A 14,479-nucleotide genomic window follows, 5' to 3' on the forward strand; every position below is an offset into this window, starting at 1 on the left:
CTCCCTTCCTCCCCCGTCGTCCTCCCTTCCTCCCCCGTCGTTCTCCCTTCCTCCCCCGTCGTCCTCCTGCCTCCCCCATCGTCCTCCCTGCCTCCCCCATCGTCCTCCCTTCCTCCCCCATCGTCCTCCTGCTCTGTTCTCTCGTCACGTTCGACCTGGAGACATTTAGACGTCTGAGATGACGACAGAGATCGTCTTTCTGCGTCCTGAAACCACCTCCAGGTGATGCGTCTCATCCTGTGTTTTACTGAAAGTCATGTGACCTCTGAATGTCAGAGAAGATCACAGATGAGTGGGAGGAAGACGAGATGAACCAGGAGGTGAGTCAAGGACAGAAAACAGTAAAAAAAAAAGACTTTCTACAGTTTTTGTATCAGAGAAGCTAAAACAAAAAGATAAACGTCTCGTTGTCCTTGTGATCTGCAGCAGGTGGATTTTCTGGCAGCAGATGGAACCAAATCCTGCAGAACGAAGAGGAGCGCCGCCCTCTAGTGGCTCAGCCAGGCGGTAACCTCAGTTTAAGATAGATTATTACTTTCAGGGGGAAATAATGAAGTTTTATTATAGTGAAGGCTTTAAACACGCAGAGACTTGTTCAGAAAAATCTATAAATTATTGATTTTTCTCTGTTTTCAGTGCATCTGGCAAGCAAATCTGTATATTACACATTATTAAAGTGCAATCTCCACGTTTTTGTAGGTTTTAAGTGCATTTTGCAAACAAATCAGTAAGTTTTCTAATACAAAAAATTTAAGTAAACATTCTCATTAGCAAAAAAGCTGAAGATGAGACAAGAAAATGTTTCGTCTGTGGCCATTTTTTCCAAACACAAATGCAGTATCTACGCTTTATTTGAAGGTTTTTGGTGCATTTTGCAAACAAATCTGTAAGTTTCATACAAATTATTTAAGAAACTTTCCTAATAGCAATAAAACTGAAAACTGTTTGGTTTGTTGGTAGACTACAGTTTCTCTGGGCGCTTTCTTTTCTCCAGAAACGAGTGCAGTTCCTTCATTTTGTTTGTAGTTTTAGGTGCTTCCTGCTAATAAATCTGTATTTCACATTTTGCAAATTATTTAAGAAACGATCTTTTAGCAAAGCAGCAAGAAAGCTGAAGGTGAGACAAGAAAATCTTTAGTTTGTTCCCTATTTTGCAATATCAATCCATTTTTTCAATCAATATTGGCTCTGATGTCAGATTTAAAACTACCTCTTTAGGTTTACTATATTTAGAATGCAGGAAGTTAATGCAACAAAGGTCAGCCTGCACAGTACTGGAAGAATACATAGATGAACACGTCATTTTAGACCAAAACAAGGACAGTATCTTCATTTTTTTAGGCTTTTGGTGCTTCTTGCAAATAAATCAGCATATTACACTTTGCAAAATATTCCAGAAATTGTCTCTCTAGCAAGAAAAGCAAGAAGAAATGTTCAGTTCAGGCCTTATTTTCTTTCACTATCTTCATTTTTTTAGGTTTTAAGAGCATGTTGCGAATAGATCTGTAAGTTACATTTCTGAGCACCAAACCACTGAATCTGTGCTGTAAAATCTTTAACAGTTTAAAGGTTATTATATTACTGCAGCCGAGCAGCTTGATGAATCTCTGTAGAAAAATAAACTTTTCTGGACTGATTTGCTGCAGATCAGTCCAGAAAAGTCTATTTTTCTCCATAAATGTGCAATGAAAGTGGATTTTAATGCAGCTTCTGTTGATCTGCAGCTTTGCAAAACACAGAAAAATACACTTCTGTAAGCTGGAAGTCAGACTGAAGGGGCTTTAGGTGGAAGTGAATCTGAGAAGTGAAAGCTGAAAGTGAAAAGCAGCTTATTTTTGATATTACTGAGAAAACATGAATCACATGTTAGCTAGAAAAACCCTCAGGGAGCGCAGTACTCCTCCAAGGACGCTCATTCCCACATATGGCATGGTCAGAAATGCAGCATTTGTTTATTAGTTACTGATGATCAGAAATCACAGCAACATAGAATGTGATCATTTAATGTAGACGTACCCACAGACAAAATGAGCTTGAGCTGAGCACAGGCGTGTGTTCTGCATGTGTACGTTATGTACAGATACCAAATTGTTTGACCTAAATATGTAGGCAGGCGACAGGAACTGATGGGACTCAAACCCCCCCACAATTTAATCAGTTGTTCCTTGGATCATTTTAGACTGATAAGTCCTCAGCGGTGGATTTGTAGTTTGATCACAATCAGCTGATGTAGTGTTCACTTGTTGTCATGGTTACAGTGACACCGTGACGCCATCTGGCAACGATACAGAAATCTTAAACTAATCCATGGATCCAGACTATGAGCTGCATCACTGCCAGAATCTGATCACTTGGTCCTTAGGACAACATCCTATGACGTTTTTTTCTAAGTTGTCTTTGCGCCCTTTTGTTGGTTTTATTCAGTCAGTAAGTAGAGAGGAAGACGGTGAAGACATCAGCAACCACAAAGAGACACAAAACAACCACAAAAAACATAAACCAACCACAAAGACACACAAAACAGCCACAAAAAACATAAACTAACCACAAAGAGACACAATCCAACCACAAAGAGACACAATCCAACCACAAAAAAGATAAACCAACCACAAAGAGACACAAACCAACCACAAAGAGACACACAGCCACCACTAAGAAACACAAAAATGACCACAAAAAGGCACAAAACAACCTCAGACACACAAAATAATCACAGAAATCCCCACAAAACAACCACAAAGAGACACAAAACAACCACAAAGTGACATAAAACCACCACAAAGACACAAAATAACCACAAAAAGCCCTACAAAACTATCTCAAACAAACACAGAACAACCACGAGACACAAAAGAGCAAAAAAAAGACATAAAACAACCACAAAAACACAAAATAACCTTAAAAAAAACACCAAACAACCACAAAGAGGCACAAAAGACCGAAAACCACAACAAAAAGGCGAGAAAAGAAGAGTGGTTAAAAATTCCACCTGAGACATGCAGAAAGTTTGTTAGTAATCACAAAAACTGTTGATGTGGTGGAAAATAAAGGCTTTAATATTATCACTGAAACAGTATGAAGCATTCTGGATGCTGCATTTTAGTAGAAATATATTTAAAAAGTTAGTTTTTCACATCACATTTTATGATTTTTGACCACTTTTCTTACATCACTTCCAGCCAGAAAACAACCGTCAGTCAAACACTAATTTACTATAAATCCAAATCTGGCATCACTATGAACAAGTTTAACCTCAAAAAGCATTGACTCTCATGATGATGAAAACTGAATTATTACAAACACAAAGGGGCACAAACGTTAGTCTGACTGAAAAAAGTCTTTAATTCAAAGCAAAAGACACAAATTCACAGAATCATTTCACATAAAAAGTCATTTTTACAGGTTCTTGTGCAGCATTAGGGGGAACTATAATTCATAAAACCGAGCATTCGTTAAAATCTCCCTTTCAATGTGAAGCTTTGAAATCAAAAATCTGATTCGATCCCTGAGCGTGAAATAAAAGGCACTTTGAAAAACACAATTTAGAGCTAATAATGTGTGAAATAAATCCTCCGAGTGCCGAACAGCAGCTTCAATCTAATCAGAACCTTTCATTAAACATCAGTGCGATCATTAGACGCTGGTTTTATCAGAGGAACACTGGAGGAAGAGAGTTTTCCTCGGCGTCTTCGAAGGACGGCCCGTGGAGTTTCCCGCCATTGTAGAACTGCCGGCGGTTTATTGTGGCGGGAGCGGAGACTAAAAACGTGACGACACCCGAAGGATTCACCGACACCACGAAGTCTGTGGCGTCTTTGACCAGCGTGGTCCTGGAGGTGAAGGCGTCAAAGAGCTACGAGGAAGAAAATAAAACGCTTTTAATAGTCAGAAGAGTTCAGATTTAATAAATGATACGAAGAAAAATAGCAAAAATGTGATTCCTGCACCAAAAACATCTCATTATGTTTTGCTTGTTTGAATTTGAGTCGTTTCCGAACAAAATCTGTGACAAAAAATGACCACAAGGCGACAAAAAAACAACACATTAAGAAATAAAATTACTACAAAGAGACAGAAAAAGCAAAGAAAGACACAAAATTATTACAAGGAGACACGTCATTACAAAAAGACAGAAAATCACCACAAAAAGATACAAAATCACCACAGATAGTAAAGTATGGACAGATTGTTACCTTGTAGTTTCCGGTGGCGTAGTTGAGTTTCTTCAGAGATGTGTGGTAGCGGTACGGCATGTCGCTACGACGACTGAAGAACACCAGAGCGCTGACGTTGTTCTGTAACGGCCGCCAGAACACCTCGATGCCGTACTTCTCCTGGAGGAAAGAAGTCACACAAAATAAGGTGAGAAATACTAAACTCACAAGAAGCCACGATAGCAAAAGCGAGACACAAAATGACAAGGAGACAGAATGACATAAACGAGACACAAAATGACAAAACGAGACAAAATGACAGAAACGAGACACAAAATGGCAAAAACGAGACACAAAATGACAGAAACGAGGCACAAAACGGGACACAAAATGGCAAAAACGAGACAAAATGACAGAAACGAGACACAAAATGACAAAAACGAGACACAAAATGACACAAATGAGACAAAAATGAGACAAAATGGCAAAAATGAGACAAAATGGCAAAAATGAGACAAAAATGAGACGCAAAAAGACAAAAACGAGACAGAATGACAAAAACTAGAAAAAACAGCAAAAATGAGACACAAAATTAAAAAAATGAGATAAAAATGACAAAAACGAGACAAAATGACAAAAATGAGACAAAACGGCAAAAACGAGACACAAAATGACAAAAATGAGACTAAAATGACAAAAACGAGACAAAAACGACATAAAACGGCAAAAACGACACAAAATGGCAAAAACGAGACACAAAACTCCAAAAAGCAGACACAAACTCCCCATAGAGCTCTTCACCTTGACGATGCGCCGGCCCTGGATGCCCAGCGGGTCCTGGTTGATGCCGATCAGGACCTTGTTCTGAAGGATTCTGCGAGCGTCGGCGCTGATGGTCCGCAGGTCGTTGGACATGAACAGAGGAGCCGCCATGATGGCCCACAGCGACATCTGGGTCTGGGACTGGTCCAGGCTGAGGCCGAAGTCTCCCACGATCAGCTGAGGACGCAAAACCACCAGGAGACGTAAGATGACGTCCAACAGGAGAGAACCAATGAGTTACAGCCTTTATGTCCGTAAACAGACCATGTCGGGGTCGTTCCAGCGTCCAGGTCCTGCTGCTGGAGCCAGAACATCCTGGTTATCGAAGAACCAGTCCACGATGCTCAGAACGCTCCCCCACGAGTCCTGGATGTCGCCATAGTTACGCCACAGGTTGCAGATCTTACCCAGCTGAGTGTAATTCACCTGGAAACAAGAATTAGTTTCACATGAGGACATAAAACTGTAAAGTGAGAAAGAGTCTAAAATCTTGATAAAAAGATCCATCTGAGACAAAAATAAATACCCGTGATACCATAAAATCCTCACAAAAAGACAGAACAACAGAGACAGAAAAGACACGTAATTACTAAAAGGAGACGTATCACTGCAAAAAGATATAAAATCACCACAAAAAGATACAAAATCGCCACAAAAACATATAAAATCGCCACAAAAGATGCAAAATTGCCACAAAAAGATATAAAATCACCACAAAAAGATGCAAAATCTCCACAAAAACATGCAAAATCACCACAAAAAGATACAAAAAGATATAAAATCTCCACAAAAAGATGCAAAATCACCACAAAAAGATATAAAATCTCCACAAAAAGATGCAAAATCACCACAAAAAGATGCAAAATCTCCACAAAAAGATACAAAATCTCCACAAAAAGATGCAAAATCACCACAAAAAGATGCAAAATCTCCACAAAAAGATACAAAATCTCCACAAAAAGATGCAAAATCACCACAAAAAGATACAAAATCACCACAAAAAGATGCAAAATCTCCACAAAAAGATACAAAATCTCCACAAAAAGATGCAAAATCTCCACAAAAAGATGCAAAATCACCACAAAAAGATGCAAAATCTCCACAAAAAGATGCAAAATCACCACAAAAAGATACAAAATCTCCACAAAAAGATATAAAATCTCCACAAAAAGATGCAAAATCACCACAAAAAGATGCAAAATCACCACAAAAAGATGTAAAATCGACACAAAAAGATATAAAATCGACACAAAAAGATATAAAATCTCCACAAAAAGATATAAAATCTCCACAAAAAGATGCAAAATCACCACAAAAAGATGCAAAATCACCACAAAAAGATGTAAAATCGACACAAAAGATATAAAATCGACACAAAAAGATGCAAAATCACCACAAAAAGATGCAAAATCACCACAAAAAGATGTAAAATCGACACAAAAAGATATAAAATCGACACAAAGATATAAATTCACCACAAAAAGATGCAAAATCATCGCAAAAAGATATAAAATCGCCACAAAAAAAGACAGAAAATGACCACAAAAAGAAACAAAACAACCAAAAAAAGACAGAAACAGCAAGAAAGACACTTAATCACTACAAGGAGACATCATTGCAAAAACACATAAAATCAAGACAAAGACAAATAAGATCACCACAAAGAGAAATAAAATCAACACAAAAAGACACAAAATCATCACAAAGACATAAAATCAACACAAATACAAAAAAGACGTAAAATCACAAGAAGAAGACAAAATAATCACCACAAAAATCACAAAAGGACATAAAATCCCCACAAACCTGTATTTCTGAGCAGTGTTTCACATGTTCTGGGTCACATTCACATCATGGTCTACCTCATGTGAAAATTAAAAATAACTCAGGAAAAAATGCAAATAACTCTAAGAATCCGTTTCCACCGGCTTCCTCCCGTTAAAAATAGTCCCCTAGACCTTTTTTAGTTGCCGTTTCCTTTATAGTCAACCAGAATGATGCCATTTATCAGGGGGAAGCTGTAAAAACAGCAACAATAATTGGATTTTCAACCTCCAAACTAATGATTTAGTGGAAAAATGGTTCAAATCTAAGCCAAAAATCATTACATTTATCAAGATCTATTTTAAACGTACACACATTCACCAAAAATAAACCGTCTGAGGGCAACATTTTTATTTTAACGCCCATTCTAAATTAGAATCAGAATCACTTTATTCATCCCCAAAGGGAAATTCATTAATTTAGTTAAATTAAATTTGTTAAATTATTATAAGGTAAATTAATTAGTAATTAATTTTTCATTCAGGACTCATCTCTGTGAGACATCTCTGCGTCAACGTGGATTTTATTGCTTTTTATAGATTTTAGAAAATAATTGATCTCCAGAGCCAATCAAAACACGGAACAACTTCTAAAGATGTAGAACAGGAAGTAGAATGCCGTGTATAAACAGTTGAAACTTTAGAAGAAAGATAAACTTCAGACATGTCGACTGTACCTTTGGTGGCAGGCCTCCCTGATAGGCCGGCCAGCTGCAGGAGTATGCAATAGGATGTCCGGTAGCATTCAGAGCCTTTGACATCAGAGGGTAACCTGTAGAGACAGAGGATGGATCAGTACTGCTAGATGTAGTCCCACATGTAAACGTAGTACCCCCTCCTAAACGTCACCTTTCTCCTGCTCCGAGGCGTTGGAGTAGCAGCCGTCGAATTTGAACATGTCCACCTCCCAGTCGGCGAACGTCTGGGCGTCCAGCTCGATCTTGTCCAGCGGCGTCCCGGGGTAACCTCCACAGGTGTGGCTGCCCATATCGCCATAGATACCCAGCTTCAGGCCACGGGCGTGCATGTACTGTGACAGGTTACGGATTCCCATTGGAAACCTGCAAGGGTCGGATAAGATACAGTAAGATACAAGGAGATATGATACAATATGATGACATATGATACGATACTAAACGATTAGATGAGATATGATGAGATATGACACGATACTAAATGATAAGGTGAGATATGATGAGATACGATACTAAATGATAAGGTACGATGAGATATACGATACTAAATGATGAGGTACGATATGATGAGATACGATACTAAATGATAAGGTACGATGAGATATGATACGATACTAAATGATAAGGTACGATGAGATATGATACGATACTAAATGATAAGGTGAGATATGATGAGATACGATACTAAATGATAAGGTACGATGAGATATGATACGATACTAAATGATGAGGTACGATATGATGAGATACGATACTAAATGATGAGGTATGATATGATGAGATACGATACTAAATAAGGTACGATACAATGAGATATGATGCAATACTAAACGATAAGGTGAGATATGATGAGATAAGATACAGTACTAAATGATAAGATACAATGAGATATGATGAAATATGATGAGATACGAGGTACAATGAAATGTAATGTGATGCGATGAGATGAGATACGATGAGATATGATGAAATACGATGAGATAGGAGGTACAATGAAATGTAATGTGATGCGATTAGATAATATGAGATCTGGTGAGGTACGATAAGATGATATACGATGATACGTTGAGATATGATACGATATGATAAAAAACGATGAGATATGATACCATGACAGCTGATGAGAAAAAATAGAATACGATAACATACCATAAGACACAATAAATAATATACTTTAACATCTATTAATCCTGAAGGAAATTCTCCTGCCAGATGTAGCGTAGAAAACAAAAGATATGAGTACGATACGTAACTGGAAATAAATTTCCATTTAAAAGTGAGAAGTAATACGTGGAATGGGTAGTAAATTAATTTTAAATGTTAAATTTGAGTATTACAATGTTGTAAAACTGTTGAAACTATTGAGTAACTAATACAGCAAATGTCAATATTATAGTTGGGATGGATTTCAGGAGTCCAAAATATTGTAGAATTCAAGTTTCTTCTTCTGTTTTAAGGCACTTTTTTAAAATCATATCTTCTTTTTATTGCACAGCCCTATAGACCGGTCAGTTCACATTTACCTGCCTGCCCTGTACGATCATGTGACATAAACCTGTTAAATCCAGCTGCAGTCAGTCCACAGGTCGTCGTTTTTATCGCACTGATCCTGCAGGTAATAAACCCGCTCAGGTGTTGTTTGGTCACATGACTTCATATCTGTCCTCTCTAACGGTTCATTGACCTGCAGCTCTCTAAAGCTCTGCTTCCAGGAATTAGACCGCACCTCTTGGGGTCGGCCTGCAGACGTCCCTGTTGGTCCCGCTCCATGGAGGACCAGCAGTCGTCGATGTTGACGTAGACGTAGCCCAGCTCCCTCCAGCCGTCCTCAGCCAGCCGGTCGGCCATGTCGGTGAACAGAGTCTCACTGGAGGAACACACCACACGTTAGAAAAAACGACAATAAAACAACAACAACACTTCAGAATAAACGACAATAAAACAACAACACATCAGGGTAAAGAACAATAGAACAAAAACAACACATTAGAATAAATGATAGTAAAACAACAACACTTCAGAATAAACGACAATAAAACAACACGGCGCTGCAGCTGAAATCTGGAGAGAAGTCAGAGTTTATATTCAGTGTCAGATGCAGCTTTTATTGTGTTTAATCTGGGATTTCTGAGTCTGTTACTTTATTTAACAGAAATCTCTGCATTTTCCTCCATTTGTGTCTACATCATAAACATAAATACTCTTCTGTTATGCTGAGTAAATGACACCTTTAACCTCCATGTAAACTATATTTTGGGTGTTAAAAAAAAAAGGTAATTTCTGTAACAATTCCCTGTTTTAACAATAACCCTATTTTATTGAATTTATCTTCAAAAAATAAGTATATTAAACATGAAGAAATTACAGACAATATCTAGTAAAAAAAAAACAATTTACAACCATAAAAGCAGAGGCTAAAGCCACATACTTTCTACATTGAAGATATGTATTTTTTACATACTTTTACATCATTTGAATATAAAATTTACTGTATTAAAATCTACAATTTAAATCTATTGTTTGCGTTATTTATTTATTTATTCATTTTCACCTTTATTTTTATTTATTTTAATTTAATTATTTAACTTTTTTAATATTTATTTTTTTTAGTATTTATTTAATCGTTTTTTAAATTTTCCAATATTCTGCCTTTTTAGTTTTTTTTAAGATATTTTTTTCTGGCACCTGCTGCCAGATTTTGTCCTTATTTTCATCTTTATTTTTATTTAATTATTTAACTTATTTCTTAGATTTATTTTTTAGTATTTATTTAATTATTTTTTAATTTTCCAATATTTTGCCTGTTTTTTTTAAAGATTATTTTTTCTGCCAGATTTTCACCTTCACTTATACTTTGTTCATTTATTTATTTACATTTTTTAACTGTAAAATATTCTGATATTTTTGGGGGTTTTTTTACATATTTTTTACCTGCTGCCAGAATTTCGCCTCATTTTACCTGTATTTTTATTTATTTTATTTCTTAATTTTTTTTTACTTTGAAATATTCTGCCATTTTTTACACATTTTTTGGCACCTGCTGCCAGACTTTCCTCCTTATTTTCACCTTTATTTTTTATTTGTTTTATTTAATTATTTAGTTTAGTTTTAGATTTATTTTATATTATTAATTTTATTTTGTTTATTTTCCAATATTCTGCATTTATTTATTTATTTTACATATTTTTTTCTGGCACTTGTGGCCAGATTTTCACCTCATTTTCACCTTTATTTTAATTAAATTAATTAATTAATCTATTTTATTTTTCACCCGTAAATTCGTGCCATTCTTCTTCTCAACGACAACCTTTAAATAAACAGTCATCCTCTAAAAATAGCAAAATAGTAACAATAATGAATGAATGAGCGTCGCGTCGGCTGACCTGATGCAGTTCTTCGGGTCGTTGTAGCAGTCGATGTCGCAGCGGAAGCGTTCCCATGCCAACCATCCCATAGGAGGAGTCCTCATGAGGCCGTTGTCGAGGGCGACGGAGGTTCCACAGAGAACCGAGGTTAAGACGAGCAGAAACAGCCTCATTCCTGCAGGAAATCAGAAAAACATTCATCTAAAACAGAAAAGCTGAACCAGATTTAAAGATTTTGAGTTGAAATATCAGAAAAAAAACACATTTTTACTGCATTAAATCAGGAAAAACCGAATTATCTGACGGATATTTGTCACGAATTGAAAGAATATTTACGTTATTTATCGCGAAAGCACCAAATTACCTGAAGCAGAGAGAATCATACATGTATTATTTGTAGATTTGAGAACTGGTTTTTACCAAAGATTAATCTGATGACGGTTAATGTGAACGTTTCTGTTTATTTTCAGGTTAATTTAACAACAGGAGCTGCTGCATGATACAAATGTATTTACAAAATGTACTGAGGAGGCTCTAAAGTACATTTTAATACATATTTTCTGTATTATAATTACTTCTAGGTTTTATTTATAGCCACTGATTTCATTTAATAAACAGCTTAGAGCTTGTTCTGATGGCTATTTTCAATAAAAGTATTGATAATGTGCAATATTTTATTTTTATGTAACGTTTTAGGTGTAATAGTTCATTGTAATGTGGGATTTTTACCTCACTATAACTGCCAGCATTACGGTTTTTGGCTTATTTTAGTTGATTTATTATATTTAAGTATTAAATTGTACTTATATTTGATCACTTTACTGCTTTTGAGCCACTACTTTTCTGATATTATGTTATTTTATTCATTCTGAGCAACAAGATTCTTTGTTATAAATCAGATTTTGGCACGTTAACATGTAATTTACTGTAATATTTACTGTATTATGCTCACATATTCTTGTTTCTCTGCGGCCCTGCCTGTTTAAACAAAGATGAAATAAAAAGTCAGACAGCATTAATCCTCTGGAAGCTGCTGATCCTCACCTGACTGGGTGTGGCTAACAAACAACCCGACAGGTAACTTCTGTTCTGAATAAATCCACATTCCTGCAGCGTAAACATAATAATATCTACATTTAATATCTGCATTACAGATAAACAATCTGAAAGATAACAGGAGCTGCTTTCAAATCATGAATTTTAACACCAAAACGCGGATTTTTAAATGAATTATTCAACAAAATCTTCTGAATTTAAGCTAAAATTAGGATTTTTTAATGTATTATTGAACAGATTTAACAGTTTGAATGCTTGCAGACGCACATTCATTGAAGAAACGCGATGAAAACATGAACTTACCGAGTCCGAGCAGCTGGAGCCGGAAGTAGGAAGGTGATGAAGATGATGATGATGAAGAACTGCAGCCTCCTCAGATCTGAACTTCTTATTTAGGTTAAAACTCTTGAAAATCTTCTTTCTGCTGGACGAGGAAACGATCCGAGCTACTGCTGCTCCGAAGAAACCCGGAGTCATGTGACTGGAGGCGCGGTCAGCTGACCCGGAAGTAGAGGGTTTAAAAACAAACCGGCTCATTTCCGGGTTAGTTTTTTCCTTCGATGTGCACTAAAAAGTTCAGAAACTAAAATATTGTTCACCAGAAACGAAAAAAATCCATGTGGTTTTATTGGTTATTGATCTGCAGGGTTGCCAGGTTGTGAAAAAAATCCTCCTCCGGCAGTATTTCTTTTTTTAGCAGGAGGATTATTGACACACATTGAAGTTTTCTGCAGGTACTAATATTAATAAATTATTAATAAATATATAGGATATTATTTTCTAATGTGCTTTCTCTCAGTGGAAACCAAAATATTCAGATGATGGTACAAATGCAGCAAATCAAAAATAATCAATAAGTAAAACGTGTTTAGTCTGTTTTTACAAAAGATTTTACAAAGTCCTGCATGAAAACGCTATTTAGTTTTTTAATTCATTTGTAATTCAACTCTTCTTCTGTCAATAATATTAGAAAAATATTAATTAAAACTCATTTATTATTATTTTAGAATAGGTCATCTATTGTCCAAGCACATCCTGTCATTCTAGTACATTCTGTTGAGTTTTTTATTCATGATAGTTTTTATATTTTTTACAATCATATTTCACTTTTTTAAATTTTGTTTTACCTTCACTTTATTCGCTAATATTCTGTGTTGTCTTATTGTTATATTGAGGACAAAGAGCAGTGGAAGCAGGAAGTAAAAGTACCTCAAAATAGTTCTTAAATACACTGAATGAGTAAATGTACCGAGTTACTTTGCAAAAACATCTATAAATACATCCATACGTCCAGCAGGAGGCGCACTGAAACCGCATAAAGTAAAGACACACGGAAGTCACCACTATTTCTGTCATAACCTATATTTATTTTTAATCTCATGAATGTAGAGGGTTTTTTGTTTAGTTTATTGCTGTATGGAATTCAATTATTTATTTGTGTTTGTTGTGGTGATGTGGGTGTGAAGAGAAAACTGAAAAATACAATAAATGCCTACAACCGTGTCACTCAGATTTTGGTGCCAAACAAACTGTACACAAAAATTAAACTAAATTTAAATTATGCATATATACATATATGTGTGTGTGTGTGTGTGTGTGTGTGTGTGTGTGTGTGTGTGTAAACATCTGCTTTAATTGTCATACAAATAAATCAATTTTTGCATGCACACATGCTCTTTATGCATAATTTCCACTTTTATCCATAAAGTATATAAATGGAGCCACAAACTTTAGCTCACATAAACGTGTTGCACAACCTATAAATATATTCATAATTTATAAGATATAACCTGTAATATAATAATAAATGACAGTAATTTGTAAGCTATAACCTACAATCTACCAATGAATATACTAATAATTTATAATATCTAACCTATAATATTCTAATAAATATTCTAATAAATCTTTTGTCTAATTATATATTTTTTGTATTTTAATTTTATTTTTATTCCTCCTTTTCTGTTTTAAATTGTAATAATTTTCTTCATTTTAATCCTGTTTTTATTACTTCATTAATTTATTTTTTTAATCTTTTTTTAATATTTGTATTTTTTCTTACTTTCAACCTTTTATTATTTTCTTATATTTTTTGTTTCGTATTTTTTTTTTTTAGCTTTATTTTAACCTATATGAAAGGTGCTTCAGAAATATAGTTTTGGAATAAAGTACTTTTGGTGTTTAGGTTTTACTACAAGCCTGAACTGACCTCATTATTTAGGTCAAATTAGAATAAAAAAACTAAAAAAAAAAAAAAAAAACTCGCTTCCTCTTCTTGTAACTTATTGTCTTTTGGGACTCCAGAGAGCTTCATAAAGGGTATTTTTGTTTCTCTGAATCCATTTAAAATGTTAGTTCATCTGAATTATCAAAAGATGCAGAAAGTAAATGAATCAAAAACGAGACTCTTCGTGGATTCTGGCTGTTTAGACGCTTAGGTTTCATTTCAAACATTTAATTCTGATGGTGGAATCCGGTTTTTAAGCCTTTAACAGCATCTTTCCTCCATCAGATCTCCTCACCTGCTGGACTTCTTTAAAAACTACATTTAAATCAGGAAGTAG

The 14,479-nt window shown here is 35.3% G+C and overlaps 1 protein-coding gene and 1 long non-coding RNA gene across 2 annotated transcripts; one reads left to right on the forward strand and one right to left on the reverse strand.

Annotated features, from left to right (window-relative positions):
* Window positions 1-9,225, forward strand: LOC127530287 (uncharacterized). The gene is made up of 3 exons (XR_007936779.1): window positions 1-320; window positions 427-507; window positions 8,990-9,225. It is a non-coding gene; the product is annotated as an uncharacterized LOC127530287 (long non-coding RNA).
* naga (N-acetylgalactosaminidase, alpha) lies at window positions 3,323-12,407 on the reverse strand. The gene is made up of 9 exons (XM_022216750.2): window positions 12,219-12,407; window positions 10,878-11,034; window positions 9,221-9,361; window positions 7,649-7,860; window positions 7,477-7,571; window positions 5,241-5,402; window positions 4,956-5,153; window positions 4,194-4,334; window positions 3,323-3,853 (listed from the first exon to the last, which is right to left on the reverse strand). Exons 2-9 carry the CDS (start codon window positions 11,030-11,032, stop codon window positions 3,650-3,652), a joined length of 1,308 nt encoding a protein of 435 aa, XP_022072442.2. The 5' UTR covers window positions 11,033-11,034; window positions 12,219-12,407; the 3' UTR covers window positions 3,323-3,649.
* Window positions 12,408-14,479: the final 2,072 nt, after the last annotated feature.

The sequence above is a fragment of the Acanthochromis polyacanthus genome, chromosome 16 (assembly GCF_021347895.1).
Source record: "Acanthochromis polyacanthus isolate Apoly-LR-REF ecotype Palm Island chromosome 16, KAUST_Apoly_ChrSc, whole genome shotgun sequence".
Classification (NCBI taxonomy): Eukaryota; Metazoa; Chordata; class Actinopteri; family Pomacentridae; genus Acanthochromis; species Acanthochromis polyacanthus.

What these genes read in the sequence shown, in the direction of transcription:
- naga (XM_022216750.2), bottom strand. Translation starts at nt 11,032, where the DNA reads ATGAGGCTGTTTCTGCTCGTCTTAACCTCGGTTCTCTGTGGAACCTCC. An exon ending in GACCCGAAGAACTGCATCAG is followed by an intron (nt 9,362 to 10,877) that starts GTCAGCCGACGC and finishes GTGTTCCTCCAG; the next exon opens with TGAGACTCTGTTCACCGACA. An exon ending in AGGGAGGCCTGCCACCAAAG is followed by an intron (nt 5,403 to 7,476) that starts GTACAGTCGACA and finishes TCTTGTTTCCAG; the next exon opens with GTGAATTACACTCAGCTGGG.